Source organism: Apostichopus japonicus, chromosome 1 (assembly GCF_037975245.1).
Source record: "Apostichopus japonicus isolate 1M-3 chromosome 1, ASM3797524v1, whole genome shotgun sequence".
Taxonomy (NCBI): Eukaryota; Metazoa; Echinodermata; class Holothuroidea; order Aspidochirotida; family Stichopodidae; genus Apostichopus; species Apostichopus japonicus.
Genome location: NC_092561.1, coordinates 1344929 through 1368286, shown reverse-complemented (window position 1 = coordinate 1368286; position 23358 = coordinate 1344929). Strand labels below are relative to the sequence as shown.

The 23358-nt window shown below is 38.8% G+C and overlaps 1 protein-coding gene across 1 annotated transcript; it reads right to left on the bottom strand.

Annotated features, from left to right (window-relative positions):
- Positions 1-1929: 1929 nt before the first annotated feature.
- LOC139974666 (calcyphosin-2-like) lies at positions 1930-23297 on the bottom strand. The gene is made up of 17 exons (XM_071981963.1): positions 23176-23297; positions 22781-22846; positions 21084-21194; positions 20031-20069; positions 19294-19408; positions 18435-18529; positions 13208-13295; positions 12688-12755; positions 11712-11819; positions 10989-11156; positions 9924-10017; positions 9237-9355; positions 8537-8643; positions 7773-7930; positions 7245-7364; positions 6172-6268; positions 1930-4466 (listed from the first exon to the last, which is right to left on the bottom strand). Exons 2-17 carry the CDS (start codon positions 22825-22827, stop codon positions 4300-4302), a joined length of 1701 nt encoding a protein of 566 aa, XP_071838064.1. The 5' UTR covers positions 22828-22846; positions 23176-23297; the 3' UTR covers positions 1930-4299.
- Positions 23298-23358: the final 61 nt, after the last annotated feature.

The following is a 23358-nucleotide window of genomic DNA, read 5'->3' as shown; positions in this document are numbered from 1 at the left end:
ACAGCAACAACATGGTGTGGATCCAACGGGGGGGGGGGGGGGGGATTGGTATATGGGTTGAAAGATTCCTCACCCCCCCTACCCTTTTCCAAACCCACACAAAAAGTTCAAAATAGTTATTAGCACAACCATGCGATTTGAACTAATTAAATAAAATAAATTGAATCTATATTCGAAATATGACTACGAATGCACCAAATTTGACATTTTATCTTGGGGGGGGGAGGGGGGGGGGCGGATGACCAGACTCCCTTACATGGGAGTCGTCTTCTACGACCCAATGGGCACACCCCTACTTCTTAACAGCTTGGATCGACCGTGGAACCAATCAGTTAACACAGACATAACCGTTGAGGGAAGTAGGTTGAAAGAAAGGTTGATACATCACAGTTAATAGTTGATGATAAAAAATAAGGAGAATTTCTACTAAGGATTTGAGTAACCTACACATATTCCGCGTTTAGCAAAGCTGGCACAACATGGGATAAATAATAATGTATTCCCCTTTTCACAATATGCTTCAGAAAAAAATGCGTGCAAAAGGTGTGAATGGGGGCGGGGGGGGGGTGGGAAGGGACAGGAGGAGCATCAGGATGAAATGAGACAATTTTGAGGGTGACATGAATTTATTGGGACATGTTAGCATTTCCACGGGTGTCCTGAATTCCCCATTTACTGAATGTTTTTGGAATGTCACAAAAAATAGTTTGATGACACTGATGGGATTATGTGACCATCACTTTCTGACTTCATGCCCCCAACCCCCCCCCCCCTCACCCCCAATGAAGAAAGAAAAAGAACTGACACACACAAATAGCTTGAACAACAAAGCACAATACAGGATAGTAACAAAATTGGATATCATTTTGATTCCAGCCCATTTAATATTCATAAATTCATAACTCATAAATTAACAGTTTGTAATTAGATACTTTCTCCATTGAGATACATCCAGATGCTGCAGAAATGAATTTTTTTGATACCCAGGAAAACAAAACATTCAATATGATATCACCCTCTCCTCCTCCTCCTCCTCCTCCTCCTCCTCCTCCTCCTCCTCCTCCTAATGGTTTTGTGTTAAAAATATGAATTTCAATGACCCTTTTAATTATAACATATGTAACATTGTGGAATGTATAAGTCAAGGTGAAAATATCAAGGTATTTATATCTGAAAACCAGAAATAGAAATGGAACACTGTTACTTAGAAGTTTACAGGATTCCACAGCAAACATATTAACTGGATGCATATATACACAGACCCCAATCTCTTCTCCCTACCCCCTGATCGTTTGTATGTATTATTTACATATATAACTGAATATTCATTTTTAAGGCCCAATACCAATTTTGTTTCACTATACCGATCCGAAATTCAAGGCTTGGAATACCTAAAGATGTACTTATTCCTGCATTAGAAATTAAACTATTTTATTAAAATTGGAAATAATAGATCTCAAAGTTCTAATATGACATGTTGAAATATCCTACCAAAGTATACACATTTCGTCTTTGCCGTTATTACAAAGTTACACAGGCCGCATAAAACCCTTATATGGTTGAGTGTTTACAGGCAGTGGCATTTATAAGCAATGAAACCTATCAGCATATGGGAGGTTCGAGCCCTAGAGGACCTCATAATTTCCTTCACCAATCATGTTTCATTTAATACCAGTGCTTTACCTGTATATATGATTGAATGGAAAATGGCAGTGGTAATAGAAGCAATGAAACCTATCAGCATATGGGAGGTTCGAGCCCTAGAGGACCTCATAATTTCTTTGACCAATCATGTTTCATTTAATACCAGTGCTTTACCTGTATATATGATTGAATGGAAAATGGCAGTGGTAATAGAAGCAATGAAACCTATCAGCATATGGGAGGTTCGAGCCCTAGAGGACCTCATAATTTCTTTGACCAATCATGTTTCATTTAATACCAGTGCTTTATATATGATTGAGTGGAAAATGGCAGTGGTATGTAGAAGCAATGAAACCTATCCGCATATGGGAGGTTCGAGCCCTAGACGACTTCATAATTTCCATGACCAATCATGTTTCATGTTATACCAGTGCTCTATATATGATTGAGTGCGGAAAATGGCAGTGGCATTAGAAGCAATGAAACCTATCAGCATATGGGAGGTTATGGTTTCAATCCCTGACCAGCTAAAGTAAGGTGGGTTTTGCATCCTTGGGTATATCCATGGTTTTCTCATCTGCAATAGTCTTCCAAACTGTAAGATATTCCAAAGTAAGCTGAAACTCTAAACTGTCATGAAGAATGTATAGGAACAACCCATTCACCTTCTCCCACACACATGTGACTGCTTAGCATTGTATTCTCGAAGGAAGAAGGAAATTTGCACACGTGCTGTACTTTCACATCAAAACAAAGCAAGATTGAAGTGCGATTATGTGTGTGTTTTTTCTTACGTCAGCATAGGTTGTATATGATCACAACTGCTATTGAAATGACTATATACCTCACATCTATGATCTTAACTACTATTGATATCAATAGATTTCTCACACCTATTTTGCAACACTCAGAATGCAAAAGTGTCAGTTTACCTTTAATAACCCCAAAGATCAAACTGTTGCCCAGTTCCTCTAGAAATGTGCAGCTAGCAAAGTTTTTAACTTTGTGACACAGAAACTGTCTAATGGTAACTGTTTCTGTTCACTGATGGACATCTGACCGACAGTAATTTTCAAACCCCATAAATCTGCCTTTAAAATTTCAAACAATGCAAATAGTCAACATTTTGCAAGTGAAGCATAGTTTTACAAAATGAACTCACTTAGCCTACATTACCTGTAACTCACATACACAGTTTTCAAAAAGACTTTAAAAATACACCTAGCGATAAGATAATTCAAGAGCGACAGGTTAATTTGCTAACTAACCATACCAATCTTTATCCCACATGCTGCTGGAACACTGACTGGTCCCACATACTGCTGGAACAGTGACTGGGTCCCACATACTGCTGGAACACTGACTGGGTCCCACATACTGCTGGAACAGTGACTGGGTCCCACATACTGCTGGAACAGTGACTGGGTCCCACATACTGCTGGAACACTGACTGGGTCCCACATACTATTGGAATAGTGACTTGGTTCCCACATACTGTTGGAACAGTGACTGGGTCCCACATACTGTTGGAACACTGACTGGGTCCCACATACTGCTGGAACACTGACTGGGTCCCACATACTATTGGAATAGTGACTTGGTTCCCACATACTGTTGGAACAGTGACTGGGTCCCACATACTGCTGGAACACTGACTGGTCCCACATACTGCTGGAACAGTGACTGGGTCCCACATACTGCTGGAACAGTGACTGGGTCCCACATACTGCTGGAACACTGACTGGGTCCCACATACTATTGGAATAGTGACTTGGTTCCCACATACTGTTGGAACAGTGACTGGGTCCCACATACTGTTGGAACACTGACTGGGTCCCACATACTGCTGGAACACTGACTGGGTCCCACATACTATTGGAATAGTGACTTGGTTCCACATACTGTTGGAACAGTGACTGGGTCCCACATACTGCTGGAACACTGACTGGGTCCCACATACCATTGGAACAGTGACTGGGTCCCACATACTGTTGGAACAGTGACTGGGTCCCACATACTGTTGGAACACTGACTGGGTCCCACATACTGCTGGAACACTGACTGGGTCCCACATACTATTGGAATAGTGACTTGGTTCCCACATACTGTTGGAACAGTGACTGGGTCCCACATACTGCTGGAACACTGACTGGGTCCCACATACCATTGGAACAGTGACTGGGTCCCACATACTGCTGGAACAGTGACTGGGTCCCACATACTGCTGCAACACTGACTGGGTCCCACATACCATTGGAACAGTGACTGGGTCCCACATACTGCTGGAACAGTGACTGGGTCCTACATACTGCAGGAACAGTGACTGGGTCCCACATACTGTTGGAACACTGACTGGGCCCCACTGGGCAATTCTGCCGTTGGGTAAAGATGTGGACTAAACAATAACAAATTGGTCACACTTTGACCAAACAATAAATAATAGACCTTGGAGAAATGGCAAGCATAGGCCAAATCAGTCATTGCATTGCTAGGCCTAAGCTTATCGATCTCACTTGATCCGATGTTAACATTCACTTTTGCACATTTCTGTGTAATTATTGAAACCAGATTTGCTGAATTTAGCATAGACTTAAGAAACAACTGATCATATTAATTTTACACTATATTCTCTCTCCTTTCTTAATTTTTCTTTTTTTACAAGTTCCAACATGCTTTCATGATTTCAGCAAATTCATCGTCTGTCTTTGCATTTAGACTGACGCCCTCGTGGTAATCCTCAAAGACCCCGTAGCTGACCTCTCGATTACGGTTATTGAATAAATCGTAGAAATCTTCCTTCACCTCATCTTCGCTAAATTTGCCTGAAAAGAAATAAAGAAATATCAAATGATAGTAGAAAATTTCAAGTTGAACAATGCGTTTGTAGAAGACAGATATGGATAAGTATCAAAGAATACACAAAACCCAAACATCATCTTAAGATAACATGATGGAGATATTTGCGATGAACAACTTACTCAAGCAGCCGTTAAAGAACACAGAACACATAGAAAGATTCATTAGCACAAAGTGCCTCGATGACATCACATTTAGACTTGCTTAAGTCTTTATAGTGTGAGGAAACATCAAACATGTGAAATCTTACTAAAAATGGATAACAATTTTATATAGAGGCTGCTTGAGGGTGTAATTCATGACAGTCACATAGACATTTATGATAATGACATGTAGTGAAGATAGTTCCGGTGGTTGGAGTGTCTGCTTCACAGAAGTCTGAGGCTAAAACTGAACGGGTATTTAGGTCTCATGCAACGACACTCTATATGCTACCACAATAGTGAAGACATGTTCAGGTGGTTGGAGTTTCTGCTTCACAGAAGTCTGAGGCTAAAGTGAACGGGTATTTAGGTCTCATGCAACGACACTCTCCATGCTACCACAATAGTGAAGACATGTTCTGGTGGTTGGAGTGTCTGCTTCACAGAAGTCTGAGGCTAAAGTGAATTGGTATTTATGTCTCATGCCCTCTATATGCTACCACCAATAGTGAAGACATGTTCTGGTGGTTGGAGTGTCTGCTTAGTTCAGAAACCCACCAGGAACCAGATTCTCTTGACCTCTTCAAAACTTCTCCTTTGCTGAATGGCTGTCTTACAAGGATTTGGCATTTCTGGTTTAAAATGGGGAAGCCAAATTTTGGTTAATTTCTTTCCCTGGTTTTGAAACCACTTTGATCACCATGTCTGCACTGCTGTACTTGGAGTGTGGTCAGATGCTGAGATTTCGTCTGTGTCAGCCTCAGGGAACAGGAATTGGGAAGACAGTTAATCACCTGCCTTGTAATTCTCCGAGCCTTGGGCGCAGATCAGTCTTGGATAATGGTGGGGACGCATGTCTGCTTCTGATGCTATCTAAGCTACGCGCGACCATGGGTTTGTAGCGTACAAAGAAGTTTTTTGACAAATATACCTCCCAGATCGCCATAAATAACACTTCCCAGACCCGATGATGCTCCTAAATCTCCATAAATTTTAGATCTCATGGTTTAGAAATTTAGTTTGGGGATAAACATGGGCATCTGCAGAAAAAAATCAGGGGACAAAAAATCCAAGTAGACTTTTGTATATAAGATGGGTCTGGGGTCCTCTCACAGAAAACAATTATAGACTGCCGCAAATGCGATTTCCGTCCAATATTTAACAACTGTGGAAAAATATAACAAAATGAGAACTGCTGCATGTCATTTGCACAATGCTGGATCAAACTGCGCCAAAGTTTAATACAGTGGAATTTGAAATGCAGCGTTTGGTCAAGACAAATTGGTGGGGACACGGTAAATCATGTCCCCACCACTGACGTCCCGCTGTCCCCACCAGAATCTGCGCCCATGCTCTGAGCACTCATCAAAATAAGAAGGCTTGATATAAGCTGGTGTTCATCCACTCTCATTACACGGACAGGGTTATAAATGAGCTCTGACTTCCTTACTGCTGGGATTCACAAAAACTAAGCTATTCTGAACCATTATAAGGAGCTGTTAATTTCAGTTAATTATGTACTACTCACCAGACATAACGAGCGGGTGGCTATGTGGACAGAAGAACTTTCTGGTTTCGTTTAACGATATCGTTCCTGACTTGTTGGCATCCACTTTTTGGAAAGCCTTTTTTCAAGAAAAGAAGACAAGAACATCAAAAGTCTCTAAAGTTTGTAGTCCTCCTGTTTGTTCCGAGCAATATCTTCACTCAAACTTATCATGTATCACTTATCATTTGTTGGGTTTTTTTTTGGGGGGGGAGGTGGGACGGGGGTTGGTGGGGTGGGTGTTGTATTTTGCACTTTCTTTGTTATAAAGGGACCAGACCAGAAAAGTAACCACTTATTTCTGGTTCCTCTACTTCCATCTCACATATATATTATTTCAATACTCTATATTTACTGTTTAATGTATTTGATACCATCTATATTCATCATAAATTGTTCAAAATGTAAATGTAAAAAATGTAAATGTAAAAAAATGTTCAACTGTAAATGTAAAAATAATGGAATGTAGAAATAAATTCAATTCAATGTATCACGTCAAAATAATAACGGAAAAGCAAAGATAATATTGTTTTTCTCCTTTTTGAAAAGTCTTACCGTCTATTTTGGAAATGAATGTAATGAATTCTTTACAGAACAATCTTGGAATTCTTTAGCGGTCGGGTGGAATAGCAAATAGATAAATAAAATCTTAAGTTTGATATAATATCATTTTTGGCTGCAGCAAGGCTGCATAAATATCTTACAAATAGAAATCCACCTCTGTAGTCCTATGCAGCCTGGATGCAGTGATGCTGCAGCCCCCTCAGCATCTGACTCTTTGACATTTCTCTTGCTGAGTCTCGACGGTAGTCAAACATGAGAGAGATTGTTATCATTGCAAAACTTTCCAGGACGTTTGTTCTACTAGCTTTTACAAAATGGTGCCACCCTTGACTTGACTAAATATCGCTAATCTTTATACATTATAGATATTTTATAGCTAATCGTTATACATTAGAGATATTTAATGTCTAGCACATGAGAGCAAACAAATAACCAACGAGAGAGGTACCTTTCTTTCTTTCACGTTTAGAAGAGACCGTGGTTTAACTAACCTTCCTAACTAAGGAATTTCTGAATTCATTCATCTCTCCAAAGAAAGACCGTCTGAAGTCGCTGTAGGTGAGCATGTCCTCACTCTGCTGATCCAAGACCAGCCAAACAGAGGAAAACAACTGAGTTTGACAAAGAAAAAAGAAGAAGAAGCAAAGAATTACGACAAAATGATTCAAATCTCACCAGAATGCAGGCATGAATTTTTTGGAGTAAAAATGTGCCAATTTTCAAAAAAGTCAACTGAGGTCACTAGAACCATTTCTGTGAATTCAGTTTGTACTAGCTTATCCTCTCAGATATATCAGTGCATGTAAAACCAGTCACTCACTACCCTGGTGAATATGGCCTTTTACGCAACCTCTATTCTCTTAACATGGAAAATAGTGGATAGGTCGAGTCTGCCCCAGTCCGAGAAACTTAGCAAGAAGCCTTTACCTGATTGGCAGTGACATTAGTTTGACAGTTCGTGGATATCTTACATGCGAAACAGGCCAAAAAACAAAGAAAAATACATAAAGCTTTCATACCTTGGCATCAACACTAATATGGAAAGAAGTCAATGCCTGCTGGATTTCGTCTTGTGTAAATTTTCCGCCTCTGTTATTCCTATCAAGTTTTTGAAAGTGGAGAGCGAGTCCTGTCAGAGTTTTTGATGCTCTCTTCTTTATCTGTTGTTGTATGGAACCTGCAGGTAAAGTATCACACCCATAGAGATGTCTACATCGGATACTGCATATACAGTTTTGTGCATTGAAATTGTGATAGGCTCCTATGTGATGTACACCACCAAACTCATTGACATTGTACCAGGGGTGCAACCATGTTACAGTCCTCCTCCTCCTCCTGCCTGGAATAAAATTAGGGGACCTAAGCCTTATCCCCCGTGTCCCCCCCCCTGCACTGGCGGACAAACTATTAACCCCACAAATTTAGTGCACAGCAAATGATTAAGATATATGTATGTGCGGTACGACTTAAACAGATGAAAATTCCTTTTTGCAACTAAGCACACCCCCCACCCCCCTCCTCCTACCCCACATCCAAAAAAAATTGGTTGCGCTCCTGCGTCACACTGGGAAGAGACTGAGTGCATTGTACACAGTTACATACAGTAGCTGTGTCGGTGTGACAAGGTACCAGCGACCAGGCGTTAACTGTTGTAAGGCTTTGGCACAAGACTTTAAGACTTTCAACTTTTACTTTCAACGCAATGGCAACATGCCATTACTTATAAGTACAGGATATTTTTGCAAACGTGTTACCATGGGAACACATGTTGATTCATACTTACTCTGCATGTCTGATATCAAGTCAGCATCTTGCCTCTCTTGGTTGGTGAGCTTAGGATACATCTCACTGTGGTAGGCTTTGGGGTCGTATGGGACTCTGCCTTGAAATCTGATTAAGAAAGAGAAACAAGTCCTACATATAACCATCTTCAACTGGAAAGAAATCAAGGAGGCTAACCAATCAAGGACTTCCCATTACTTTTATACAGCATGATATAGGGCACCTTGTCAAAACCCAGACACTGAGAGGGCTGCAGCATGGATGCAGGTAGCCACCCCCCCCCCCCCCCCCCCCCCCCCCGCGAAGCACAACTAACAGGCTCTGCAGGTCTGAAGAGATGATCTCTATCGTCTTATATTGATTCAGTCTTGTTTTTAGGGGTAATTTGCAGCTGATGGAGCTTTTTTCTTTTGACACCGTGCCTCTATTTTATGTCTGAGGAACACACATGTTTGTGTTTCATTCAGACCGAGGACCCCATTGTATTTTCCATTGTTCAAATCCACGTACCCTAACCTTAACAATACCCCATACAATAGAATTCTTCTGAGGACGTGGTGATTCTTTAGAAATCACAACCGAGGACCTGAAATTCTTTTGTTCAAGTCCTCGGTCAGAATACAAAACAAACGCACGCAAACATACACATTATCTCACACATGCACACACATGAACAAGTGAAAACCTGGTCCAATACTCACACTAGTTTCTCTTTGGCAGCACGGTCAACTTCTACGATCCGCAACTTTAAAATTGCTTCCTTGGAGAGAGCTGCCGGTAGAGATCCCTGACGAGAAGTCTCAAAACTAAGATCACTTCCCTGTTCAGGGAAAGAAAGGTAACTAATTTCATTTCAAAAAATCATAATAAGTTTTCAATTAATTTTTTTTTCAATAAATCATTTTAGTATTAACGAATAGAGAAAAAAATCAAATTAGGTATTGCAAGAAAAACAACAAACCAATAAAAATACAAATATTGAAAGTAGAATGGAATGAGCGGTAAGATAAATTGATCGAGGTGACTTCTGAGGAAGTCTAAGAAAAACCTTTGTGGATTAGAAGTTCCCCTGAGGAGAGATAAAAATAGACCTGTACAGTAATGTACAAACTTAACTTTCATTAACTCAAGTTGGTACACCCAATAGTGACAAGTAAATAGAAATTTGTACTTGAATTTTTTATTACAAAATTTACAAAGTTGACTCAATTTCTCTATCCTTAAAGAATCCTTAAAGAATCCTTAAAGAATCCTGTCTGTATTCTGTGCGTGTTTTTGTCCCTTCTGTCACTGTTACTTGTCATTTAGCCTTTGAAGAAGATCCTGCTACGATCCAAACGTCAGGCCAACTTACTTTTACACTTAAAGAATGAGATATACGAACTCACCACCGAGATATCCTGAACTGTAAATTTCCGTCCTTTTCTTCGTCCGGCAGCATGTGAATAGCTCCCTCTATTCACAAATGGCAGAGCTGAGGATCTGTCAGCAAAAAATTGTTATACAAATTAACAATCATTTTTTGAAGGAATAAATGTGGAAAATGGATTTCATTTTGTTTCTTTCTTCATCTCAAAATTGATGAAATTACTGTCTTGATGTCTCCTAGTTCAGCAAATGTTGAGACAATTAAAGAGAGGAAAGCAATCAATTCTCTCTCAGGTCTAGTTCCCTGGTACATAACTTAATCCATTTGAATCTTTCAATTCACAAAAGTGCATTCCACCCAATCTACGTTTTCACTCCAGTGGCCAGATTATTATGATGTAAAAATGCTATGAAATACTTTTTTTTTCTTGGGGGCAAAAGAAGTACATGAATGAGCTGTTGCCAATGGCAACTGTTGCCAAGAAATTTTGTAAATACGTCCAACCCCTGTTTTAAATGTGTTGAGAAGTCAAGCCTAAGCTTTGACAATTGTTTGAAGAAAGTAATGCCACTTTTTGCACATATACTAAAATAAAAGGTTAACTTTTCTTCTCCTTTTCATTACTAAAATAATTACTAAAATAAAAGGTTAACTTTTCTTCTCCTTTTCATTACATCTTAATTCTTGTTCTGCAAATGATAAGGATATGGTCCACTCCATGTAATTACAGCAGTGTACCTGATATTTCGATCAAAAATAATATTCATAATACACCACAATGCCAGAGTGACAACTGACTACTGAAAAATTAATCTGTAAATAAACTTGAACAAGAGGCAAAAGCCTGTTTTAAGTCGATAATATTGACTTTCTTTTTCATTCGAAGTTTCTTATGTTGTTCTTCTTTAATAACAAATATAAATTAAAACTCATTTAGTTCAGGCTTAGTGTTTTTCGATATGCAATCAAAAATGAACTGCCTCATATAAAACGTTAGAAAATTATACAGATGGCAGGCTCTTCCATAACTAAAAGATAATCCCTCTTAGAGAACACAGATACTAAAAATAAAAAAGGTACTCACTGTTTGCCAAACTGCCTATATTCATAGACGGTTATGGAGTTATCAATTGAAAAATAAAATCCATAGAGAAGTCTCAATGCGAACTGGCCGTCTCGAGTCAGAATCCTGGCAGTGAAGTTGATACAGTTGGATAAGAGTTGTTCCGTCCCTGAGGTTGTGCTTCTCACTCTTTCAAAACAAGATAGAGTGAAACCAATTATTGTCCATCGCAGAAAACACAGAAGATGAAAACGATTTCTTTATTGAAGTTTATCATAGTAAAGGTTTTAAAACTATGGTTGCAAACCAAGACATGCTCTACATATTGATACTAACTGAAAGGCTGAAAACTTTATAATTTCAAAGGTAGCTTAAAACATCCACAATAAAATTAGCGATTCATCAAGGTAGTAGAAAAGGTTGGATTGAAATGTTTAAGACTTTCTGACAAATTTGAAAGCAAAATTTGATCGATTTGCCTGCAGCTTTATTAACTTATGTCTGTTTTCAAGGATGTTTAATGATACTTGAAATTTCACTACAAAGATACAAAAATATTGAAAACTGATCTATTTAGTAATAAAACAGAGACTATAAACCTAGCTCATCCAAGGTATTCACAGACAAAAATGAACAGGACAGGAAATCTGTCAAAATTCATCACCGAAAAATGCTGCTAACACCCGAAACACAACAACAATAAATTCTTTCCTGCCTTCAAAGGCATACAAAGATTTAACTCACTTTGTGTAATGGAGGTTTCTTATTTTCGGTTTCGGTTCTTGACCAAAATGAAGCCTGTTAGAGGATGGCATATCCTGATGATTCTGTTCGGGATCACTTATTGCAGCCCTGAGGCAGAAAATGAAAGTAGAAAACATACCCAATCATCATACCCTGTATAAGATATGAGAGAGACCCTTTGTGATAGCCAAGTTACCCCCCCCCAACTTTTGCTCCATTTAGGAGCTTCTGAGGTTTAAAAATTGTGCCATGGGGCTACAAACTAGTCAATGTACCCTTACCAGTGTTTAAACATATGCCAATGGAATGGGTAGTGTGTTGTCTATGTAAAGAACTGTACTTTAACCAATACTACTGTATATGATATTACAATATTACTAACGTTCTCTTGCTATTCCATTTTTTCCCCTCCCATTACATCCTCTTAAAGTAATTGCTATTCCATTCTTACCCCCTCCCCTTACAACCTCTTAAAGTAATTGCTATTCCATTCTTACCCCCTCCCATTACATCCTCTTAAAGTAATTGCTATTCCATTCTTACCCCCTCCCCTTACAACCTCTTAAAGTAATTGCTATTCCATTCTTACCCCCTCCCATTACATCCTCTTAAAGTAATTGCTATTCCATTCTTACCCCCTCCCATTACATCCTCTTAAAGTAATTGCTATTCCATTTTTACCCCACCCCCCTTACCCCCTCTCATTCTTACTCAATCTTGTGTCAGTACAGCTCACATTGGTCTACTGCTCTATTAATTTCATTCCAAAAATTATATCTTCATTTATTTGATTTTCAAAGAAGGAAACAGTTTTTCTCTTGAAAGTTAAAAAAATGTGGATATTTTCTTTGTCAAGAAGGCCTACTGCCACATTATTATTCAGCATCCAGGTCTAGGTGAATATCATGATATATTGCTAACATCAAACGTTTATATCTTGTCATTCCGTCAAAACTAACTGACGTATTTTTATTACCTTGACAACTGGTCCGTCAACACTGCTTGCATAATGTGGTCTCTCTTCCTTGATTCTGCAAGTTTAAGCTGTAGTGTTAAAAATAAAATCCACAGTTTAATTTCGGTCTGTTTGCAATTTGCATCCATTAAACAAATCCCCAAAACCAAATCTTGGTAGCAAATTTCTCTTTAAAAGGTGAATTTTGCAGGAACGTTCAGGTCAACTCAGTTTAATCACATGTGACAAATATCTCTGATCATTTCACAAATGGAAAAGAAATTATTTCTTTTTGTTCAAACAGAATATGTCGTGCTGTTATGAAGCCAAATGTAATCCAGGTTTTGAATAAAACAAGTATTTCCTCCAAAACAAAACCCCAAAACATCCTCAAATGTGGAGATGGAATTGAAGAAATTTGCAAAGTGAATGCAGTTTATATACAGTCTATAGACAATATACATCTTAGCCTGATGTAAATTAGAAATATTCTTATCAGATTTTCAAATTGGTTTTCTGATTCCTTCAAGAATTCACTTACAGCTTCTGCCTTTCTTTCCAAATCTACTTCTGAGGGCGACCTGTGGCCATCTGGACCACCAGTGCGGGGTCTGGAACTTTGGTGTGCCCTGCATACAGTAATAGAGCAATTAATTAAAAGGCTTCATACTGAAAATAATGACAAAGAATTAATGTTCATATAAATACATTTAAAACTATTAAAATACTTCTGACTTATACAGTCAAGGATATTTCATTCATTGAACTTTTTGTACTATTAAATGAAACATAACCAGCAATTTTGGCAACATGTAAAAAGATCTTGCCCAAACACTGTGAGGTATACAAATTTAAAAGCTGCTTAAACGGCATATTAGACCGGCAGCCCAGAGCACTTTGATCAAACGAACGAGGTACCAATATCTGAGTATTGGAACATTTGTGGAAAAACCCAGTATATCCAAAAGTGGACGTCTGCCGTGGTCGCTCTGCTGCATGTGGCCCATGGGGCCGGTTAAAGGGGGCCAAAAAATGCATCTGATCAAACGAACGAGGTACCACTTGAAACCAATGTCAACTTAATGCATGAATGCCACATAGTACTGAATGGCCCATGACAGACAAATTTTCTGCTGCAAAGGGCCCGCCAGACGCCCCAAAAGGGCCCCTAAAAATGCATCTGATCAAACGAACGAGGTACCACTTGAAACCAATGTCAACTTAATGCATGAATGCCACAAAGTAATGAATGGCCCATGCCAGACAAATTTTCTGCTGCTAAGGGCCCGCCAGACGCCCCCAAATATGGCCCAAATGCCCGTTATCGTAGCATTGACCCAGATTAAATATGCAAGGTACCACTCAAAACCGGTTTGGAATGTTCGGGTTGACCTTACAGACTATGGAAATAATCATGCCAGACAAATTTTCTGCTACAAAGGGCCCGCCAGACGCCCCAAAAGGGCCCCTTAAAATGAATTTGATCAAACGAACGAGGTACCACTTGAAACCAATGTCAACTTAATGCATGAATGCCACAAAGTAATGAATGGCCCATGCCAGACAAATTTTCTGCTGCTAAGGGCCCTCCAGACGCCCCTAAATATGGCCCAAATGCCCATTATCGTAGCATTGACCCAGATTAAATATGCAAGGTACTACTCAAAACCGGTTTAGAATGTTCGGGTTGATCTTACAGACTATGCAAATAATCATGCCAGACAAATTTTCTGCTACAAAGGGGCCAACAGACACACTAAAAAAAAGGGCCCCCAAATGGGCTATGATCAATCATAGTTGGTACCACAAAAAAACCAATATCAAATGCAAAGGTACTTTCCACAGATTAAAGAACTGCCAATGCAAGACAAATTTTCTTCTGCATAGGTCCCACCAGATAGAAAGAATAGGTTGCCCAATGCGGCCCTATATGGGCCTAATGGATTGTATATTGATGCAGAATATATGTGCCTTGTGACATGACATTTGTAACATTCCACAGAGTAAAGAAATGCCAATGCAATACAAATTTTCTTCTGCAAAAGGCCCTCCACATGTAAAAGAAATATGCAGTTTAAATAGTTAAGATGCCACAAGAAACCAATCTATAACAATCAAGAACATCCTGAATTATTCAAATTCCTTCCCGCTACATAGGCCAATGGAATAATGAGATTAGTATACTAGTAGGTGTATCAATTACTGAACATTTCATTGAGCAAAACAAAAATGACGCGAACTCAGTCTTTGAGGGAGATCCTGACAGTTATAATGCATTCTCAAATCCATTCTTGTTCCTTTTATCTATTCTTTTTCCTTTTATCCAGTCAGTACTTTGTATCGTGAGCAGTGTTTAACTTGACAGTTACTTTGTTTCGCTGGAAACACTGGAGCAGATTAAAATCAGTTTATGTATTGTAAATAAGAAACCAAAAATCATTTTGTATCTTAAAACACTGTGTTTACGTTAGCATTGTAAATCTACAAAGTTTAAAATCTTGAGAAAGAACGCTCAAGTGTCATCTTAAGACATACATGTAGTCGAACAAAAGAGATTGTTTTGTTTCTTAAGCTCAGACAAAGAAACAATTATCAAACAATGGTGAAAATGCTTTATAACGTGTACTTAACGATAAAGGTTTGGGTTGAAAGTAATGCTTCAATTATGTATCTTTTAAAAACCATATTGGACAGTTTCAAGTTGAAACTGTCCAATATGGTTTTTAAAAGATACATAATTGAAGCATAGAAATGTATATGTACCTTTATGCTAGGTACACTCTTTAAAGGACTTAAAATGCTAAGATTGAACAAACAAATACTGATATCACCACGTATGACTCCATTCCCTGATACAAAATATAAAATGAGTAATTGGCGTATATTACTCCATCTTGGTCTTTTAGAACTTCCATCATTACACTAATTCAATTCGAATAGCTTGTAACAAGTCCAACAAATAGATGTGGCATCCATTTTTCAGAAATATGAATGCTAGATGAGGGTTTTTGTTTTCATCTATGAAGGGATCTTTTACCTTTGAAGAAAGTCATCTTGCTAGTTTAAAATGTACTAAAATCATAATTGGCAAAGATAGTAACAAAAGATCATTATGTGATTACTCTGAACATGACACATGTTAGGTTCGAAGTATAAGAACTGAGAATTCATGTCTCTTGACAGTGATTAAACACTGGAGTGTGTGCATTGTAAAAAGACACTGCATTTGCCATTCAGACAGATCTCTAAGTTTATGAAAATTAAGTATTCCCATGAACTTGATTCTAAAAAGACAATGGAAGCTCAAATCAATGTTTCATTGTCGGAGTCATCACTCCAAGATGGTTCAGTACTTGAATCATCGCCATCAAACTCGGAAGCCACGTCTGGTCGGCTACTTTGAAAATCTTCGCTCAGTTCCCCCTCTTGGAATAGATGATCTGGGAGAGCCGGTCCCTCAAACCAGTCAGGGCTGTAGCACCCATTCTTGCTCTTCCAACCGTAGTTCTGTGGATCCAAGCCAGGCAAGACTCTTCCTCAGAGTGTTAGAATTATAATGTGGGGAACTGTAATTTTTGCCCAGGCCAGCAAATCCCAAAATATTTAGAGGCTTAGGTGAAAGTGTTATCTTTACTTTGCTTAGAGCAGCGAATAGCTAAATAAGATAAAACACTGGTCTTGTGTACAGTAACTCCAATTTATGCTGGAAACAATATAATCATGAGCTTGAAATGTCATGTTACAAGGCACATATATCCAATTCTTTAGACCCATATATAGGGCCACATTGGGCCACCTATTCTTTCTATCTGGTGGGACCTATGCAGAAGAAAATTTGTCTTGCATTGGCAGTTCTTTACTCTGCGGAAAGTACCTTTGCATTTAATATTGTTTTTGTGTGGATCCAAACCGGTTTTGAGTGGTATCTTGCATATTTAATCTGGGTCAATGCTACGATAATGGGCATTTTGGGCCATATTTGGGGGCGTCTGGCGGGCCCTTAGCAGTAGAAAATTTGTCTGGCATAGGCCATTCAGTACTTTGTGGCATTCATGCATTAAGTTGACATTGGTTTCAAGTGGTACCTCGTTCGTTTGATCAAATGCATTTTTATGGGCCCTTTTGGGGCGTCTGGCGGGCCCTTTGTAGCAGAAAATTTGTCTGGCATGATGATTTCCATAGTCTGTAAGATCAACCCGAACATTCCAAACCGATTTTGAGTGGTACCTTGCATATTTAATCTGGGTCAATGCTACGCTAATGGGCATTTGGGCCATATTTGGGGGCGTCTGGCGGGCCCTTAGCAGTAGAAAATTTGTCTGGCATGGGCCATTCAGTACTTTGTGGCATTCATGCATTAAGTTGACATTGGTTTCAAGTGGTACCTCGTTCGTTTGATCAGATGCATTTTTATGGGCCCTTTTGGGGCGTCTGGCGGGCCTTTGTAGCAGAAAATTTGTCTGGCATGAGGATTTCCATAGTCTGTAAGATCAACCCGAACATTCCAAACCGGTTTTGAGTGGTACCTTGCATATTTAATCTGGGTCAATGCTACGGTAATGGGCATTTGGGCCATATTTGGGGGCGTCTGGTGGGCCCTTAGCAGCAGAAAATTTGTCTGGCATAGGCCATTCAGTACTTTGTGGCATTCATGCATTAAGTTGACATTGGTTTCAAGTGGTACCTCGTTCGTTTGATCAAATTCATTTTAAGGGGCCCTTTTGGGGCGTCTGGCGGGCCCTTTGTAGCAGAAAATTTGTCTGGCATGATTATTTCCATAGTCTGTATGGTCAACCCGAACATTCCAAACCGGTTTTGAGTGGTACCTTGCATATTTAATCTGGGTCAATGCTACGATAATGGGCATTTGGGCCATATTTGGGGGCGTCTGGCGGGCCCTTAGCAGCAGAAAATTTGTCTGGCATGGGCCATTCATTACTTTGTGGCATTCATGCATTAAGTTGACATTGGTTTCAAGTGGTACCTCGTTCGTTTGATCAGATGCATTTTTAGGGGCCCTTTTGGGGCATCTGGCGGGCCCTTTGCAGCAGAAAATTTGTCTGTCATGGGCCATTCAGTACTATGTGGCATTCATGCATTAAGTTGACATTGGTTTCAAGTGGTACCTCGTTCGTTTGATCAGATGCATATTTTGGCCCCCTTTAACCGGCCCCATGGGCCACATGCAGCAGAGCGACCACGGCAGACGTCCACTTTTGGATATACTGGGTTTTTCCACAAATGTTCCAATACTCAGATATTGGTACCTCGTTCGTTTGATCAAAGTGCTCTGGGCTGCCGGTCTATATGGGCTGAAACTTGAAACTAAAAATCTAACATAAGATGAAGCATACCAGGATGCTCATCCCTTTTCATTTATTTATGTTTTCTCAACCTCCTTAACTTTGTTTTGCAAGGTAGGGTGGGGGAGGTGAGGAGAGGAAATATATATAGATATGTGCAAAGAATGATTTCTTTATATTTGGTATTTGGTCAGCAACAGAACCTAAGCTGAAAAGGGCCTAATATGGGCGGGAATAGGGCGAGAAGAGAATGTGGTATGGTAATACTCATATCTGGTGATGTTTTTCATTGCAAAAATATTTACTTCTGTAAAATTTGACAATGACAATAAACAAAAAAAGCAATTGATGCAAACATTTAATACTGTCATGGAAACTATTGTGGTGGAGGGAATGGGGGTAACATGGTTCGTGATATTCAAGTATCAATATCTGGATACTGTATGTATAGACTTGCAAACTTACCCCACAACAGCAGTATGGGAGTATCCATCATGGGTGTGATAGGGTGGCTGTACAGGTTTGCGCTGGGAGGGTGGATTATTGACATGTGGATTTTCCTTTTAAAAAACAAAAGCAAATCAAAGTTTTGTAAAAAATTTGTTGAAATGATTGTCTAAAGCAAAAAGTACACTTACAAATTTTAAAATAGCTTTTGGCACTGATCTACTATTCTTTGATGCTATTGACTATTCCTTGATTCAAGAATCATTCTATTAAAAAATTCTAAAACAACAACATTTATAATTCATTAGCTTTGCTTAGTCACATTTTATTTCAAATAATGTTTAACATTAAGTAATGTTGACAATTTGTTAAATGTCTCGTTTTGTTTCCTTTATTTTTTATTTTTTGCATTTGATCAAAACAGTTTCTCTCTGCAAAGTATTTAGATACTAATGGATAAGCTTTTACTCCATTATGAGTGTTCATTGAGGGAGGTAAACTGCAACAACTTTTTAAAGGAAAGAACAGAATTAAAATTAATTAAAAAGAAATAATTATCACACAAAGGATAGTCCTTTCAATTCCTACATAACATTTTCCATAAAATAAATATATGTATAGGCATGTTCTTTTACCAAAAGTGAGCTAAGATTATGTTCCTTTTTTAAGGAAAACTAAAAGTTTTCCCAGGAATTACCTTGTCAATTAAGCAAAAATGATGTTGATGGGCATATTCATTCTTGTCTGTAAACAGACATAATTATATTGTAACTAGATAAATACATAGAAATACAACTATAAGATCTGAAGGTGATTTTAGTACGTAAAATGCCTATAATACTCTATGGTCAAAGAAATTTTGTTAAAGTTGTTGTACCGGTTCATCATGAAGATTTAGTCGTGGTACGCTTGCTGGTCGTTGACTCCTCCCGGATGCAAATGCTGTGACCTCAGGAGCATGGTGCAAAGCAAATGGTGGTCGTTTCGTTTCTCTGGTGAATAAATGAAAAGGTTTATCAACTTACTTTTAGAAACCTTGTTAGACAGTTGATCTCCAAATATGCTTGTTGGGCTAAAAATTTATCACCAAGTCCCTCCGCGCTTTGAGATTTTATTGGAAAGCGCTTTATAAATAGCACATATTATTATTATTATTATTATTCCACCACCCCTCGCGTGTAAACTGCAGAATGCACCAGGATACACATATATTCGACATTGTACTTGATAAGCAAATGTTTCCCGTCTGTAAACAAGCATGAAAAACACATTTGCATAGATCCGGCATACATAGATTCAATATGTGGGAATGTGTGGACTAGTGCTGTGGTTCAAAAACCTAAGATTCCTTGTAACATGTATGCATGTCAGTGAAGGGGGTGAGGGAGACTTTGTAGGGTTCTAATATGACTTACTAACCTTTAGCTCCCCTTTAAATAACAAGCCAGCTGTTAGCTTATTTTCAAGTCGTTCATTATTTAAATGGTACCTTGCAGTTTTGCATCTCACCTACAGTACTGTACTCTATGAAGATAGGCACATTCTCACTGAGTTAAGAAAACTTAACATTGATTATATGCCAAATGAAAAAAAAAAATGAAAAAAATCCAGTACCTGTTACTGGTTAGTGGACTGTGGTCATGGTAACCCCAGCTGAAATACAAATATAGAAAAATATGACAAACTGTAAGATCTGATACTAAAGGGATGACACAATTAGATATTTCTGTTTTAAACTGCTGTTTTTCTTCCATTTTAATTGTAACTTCCGACAGTTGTATTTAAAGAGAATAATTTAAGAATAAATTGCATTTTCTTTTTATTTCTCCTGGCTGTTCAAATATTATAGCAACATGTACAATAATGTATCGTCAGCGTTTGCATTTTGCAGAATTAATGTCATAGAATATGATTATTATTTCTTGCTGTCATTATTATTTATGCTTGTTTATGATTTTTATGATTCCTGCTGTAACACACACTTGCAGACTGACATGTTTTTTTTTTCCATTCTTCAAATCCATGTACCTTACCTTAACAATACAACTGAACAATACAATTCTTCTGAGGACATGGCGGTTCTTTTGAAATGAAATCTGAGGACTTGGAATTCCTTTGATCAAGTCCTCAGTCAGAATATAAAATAGGCAGTGGCGGAGCGTCCATACAGTCAGGGGGGCGGATGCCCCCCCTGATGGACTCAAATGGACTGCTGGCGCCCTTTTCAGCTTTTTACCACTTTTAACTTATTCGCGATTATTGACTTTTTTAATGCGCTCTCATCTACCTACTGTATTGATATTTTGTCACATGTTTTGGCGATGACACCTATTTATTCTTCGTTTATCTGCAAATTAGCAAGGCCCGGAGAGGGTCATTTCCGGCGATCTAGGGAGAAAAATTTTGGTACGCTCCACGCCAACTCGTGGTGGCGCTCCGCATAGATAGTGTCGGAAGCACCCCTACAGACCATTCTCGCCCCCCTTGACCAATACCCCTAGCTCCGCCACTGAAAATAGGTGCACACGCACACACACACAAACAAGAGGTTATGATTTTTATTTTTCTGTTACACAGAACTGTGCCACAATTAATGGAAGGAAAGGATACAACCAAAAACTGCTTAAATATTTTTGGGCAATCTCGATTTTCAAACATGAAGCTCACCTTACAGTACTAGCTGTATCAGGTGGACTCAGTTTTGGTTGATAGTCCTGTAATGGATTTTTCAATTTGTTGTCTCTGTCGGCTAAGACTCCTAAATTAAGCGATGGCACACTATAAAGAAAGGATGACAAGATTTAATTACACAGTACATGCAATCTGCGCTAGATCCAAAAATGGTACATAAAATGGTCAAATTTCTATACAAGTCTTAATATGTACAGCAGTTTTTTACATTTACCATAGAAATTTGTGTGAGACCAGAATCTGAATCTTCCAAACTGCTATAGTTTAACACTGAATTCTTATTCCCTGAAATAATTGTTTGAGATACTAAGCAAACTAATAAGTACGCACTACAGTACATAAAAATATGTGTAATAAAAACATTCAAGAAATAATGGGAAAATGATAACATATATCGGAGCTTACCACAACTTTATGTACAAACCTGTCATGCAAATTCTTTCCAGCTTTAGTGGACATTTTCAAGCTGCACTATTTGAGTTGCTCAACAATTTTTTTAACTAATGTACCAATCACACCAAGACTAGAGTGACTGAAATTAGTATAAAACTTTATATACTTAAACTAAAATATGATCCTACAGTACTTGTGCTCATAACATAAATGAATTAGCAAATAATTATGGAGGGGCTTATTCGCAGGGCAGCCCTGCGAATAGCCAGACACATACACCTTATTCACAGGGCAGCCCTGCGAATAGCCGGACACAAGTATCTTATTCACAGGGTAGCCCTGCGAATAGCCAGACACATACACCTTATTCGCAGGGCAGCCCTGTGAATAGCCAGACCCAAGCATCTTATTTGCAGGGCTGCCCTTCGAATAGCCAGACACATACACCTTATTCACAGGGCAGCCTTAGACTGGGTTAACGGGCTCAGTAATTTTTGGGGCTATTCGAGTTTGCTTTTGGGCACCAGCTATCTTTTTGAGAGTCTTAATTGGGAGCCTCTATACTTTGAGGAATTTATTGGCCTTTGGGATTCCTATCTTAATGCTGTTAGGATTGGTTTTGGGAGCCTAGGGCCTTAAGATTGAACCAGTCTAGCATTAGTACCGCCAACATAAAAATGTCATCCCTCGATCATTTTGACCTTTGTTTTTGCAGAGTGACTGCTCATTTGCATGTAAAGGTGTGGGAGGGGGGGGGGGGGTGTCACACCTTTGACCATATTGGCTTTCAGGCAATATCGGCTTTTGGGGAATCCCAAGATAAGCTCCCTTAAAATAAGCTTTTAAACTTGAACTGCTGGGGCTCCAAAAATTAGCTTATGAAGTGGCTAAGACTATTTGGGCCCAAAAGGTTGACTTTTTCAAGGCCCCTAAACTGACTGGTATCAATAGCAAAACCTAATAATAAACCTATTTTCAAAATCGTCACAGCCCTGCGAATAAGGTGTCTGTGTACGTTATTCGCCGGGCTGCCCTGCGAATAATCACTTCGAATAATTTTTCAATGGACCTGTTTGATTTCAAAACATTGTTTCGTGGACACATTTCATGCAGTTTATTCACATGCACATTGCAATTGGGCATTTTTGCATCAATTTTCTGATGAAACTTGGCTAGTGATGATAATGAGCTACATACTGTATAGGAATAAGGAATTTCAATTGATAAATAAACTAACAGTACAGGTAGCCTAATGAAAAGTATGCTAGCACCATATTTACCCGTCTGGCCGCATGGATGCACTGCTTGTAGCTCTTCCGTGATCCATTTGATCTCGAAACGTTTCTCTTTAAAGCAAAGAAGTTTGGTCTTACTAGACAAAGTCGGATTCGCAAAGGTTTACCGTTGACATTATACATAGCCAATCAGTACCGATTAGACTAGTTGCAATACCCTGTAAAACAGGTATTGTATTAGTCTGTCGCAAAACTACTACCAATGTAAGTGAGTATTAGTGCGATTCTCTTTTCTCCCGTAATATGAACCGCTGGCACAGGAGGGGTAAGCTTTATGTATTTATACAAATCTACGGAAAAGAAACAACCACACAACTTTCTTCAAGGATTTGATGCATATGAGCATCTGAAAAATTGGCAATTGAACTCCCAGAAAGTACCTCTTTGTAACATTCCGTTGATTTCATTGATAGTAACGATCCTGTGCTAACAACAGAATTGGAATGTGTGGAGATCTAACTTGTGAGTACCAGTTGCGCGATATATACAAATGGTCGCTCCTACTGTAGTTGTACACTCCAAAGCCCTATCAGTCTGTCTGTGGAACGAATTTAGTAAATTAT

Coding starts and splice junctions, on each gene's coding strand:
- LOC139974666 (XM_071981963.1), bottom strand. CDS start 22,827: ATGGATCACGGAAGAGCTACAAGCAGTGCATCCATGCGGCCAGACGG. Junction 11,820..12,687: donor TTGACGGACCAGTTGTCAAG/GTAATAAAAATA, acceptor TTTCTGCCTCAG/GGCTGCAATAAGTGATCCCG. Junction 6,269..7,244: donor GAAATTCCTTAGTTAGGAAG/GTTAGTTAAACC, acceptor TCTTGAAAAAAG/GCTTTCCAAAAAGTGGATGC.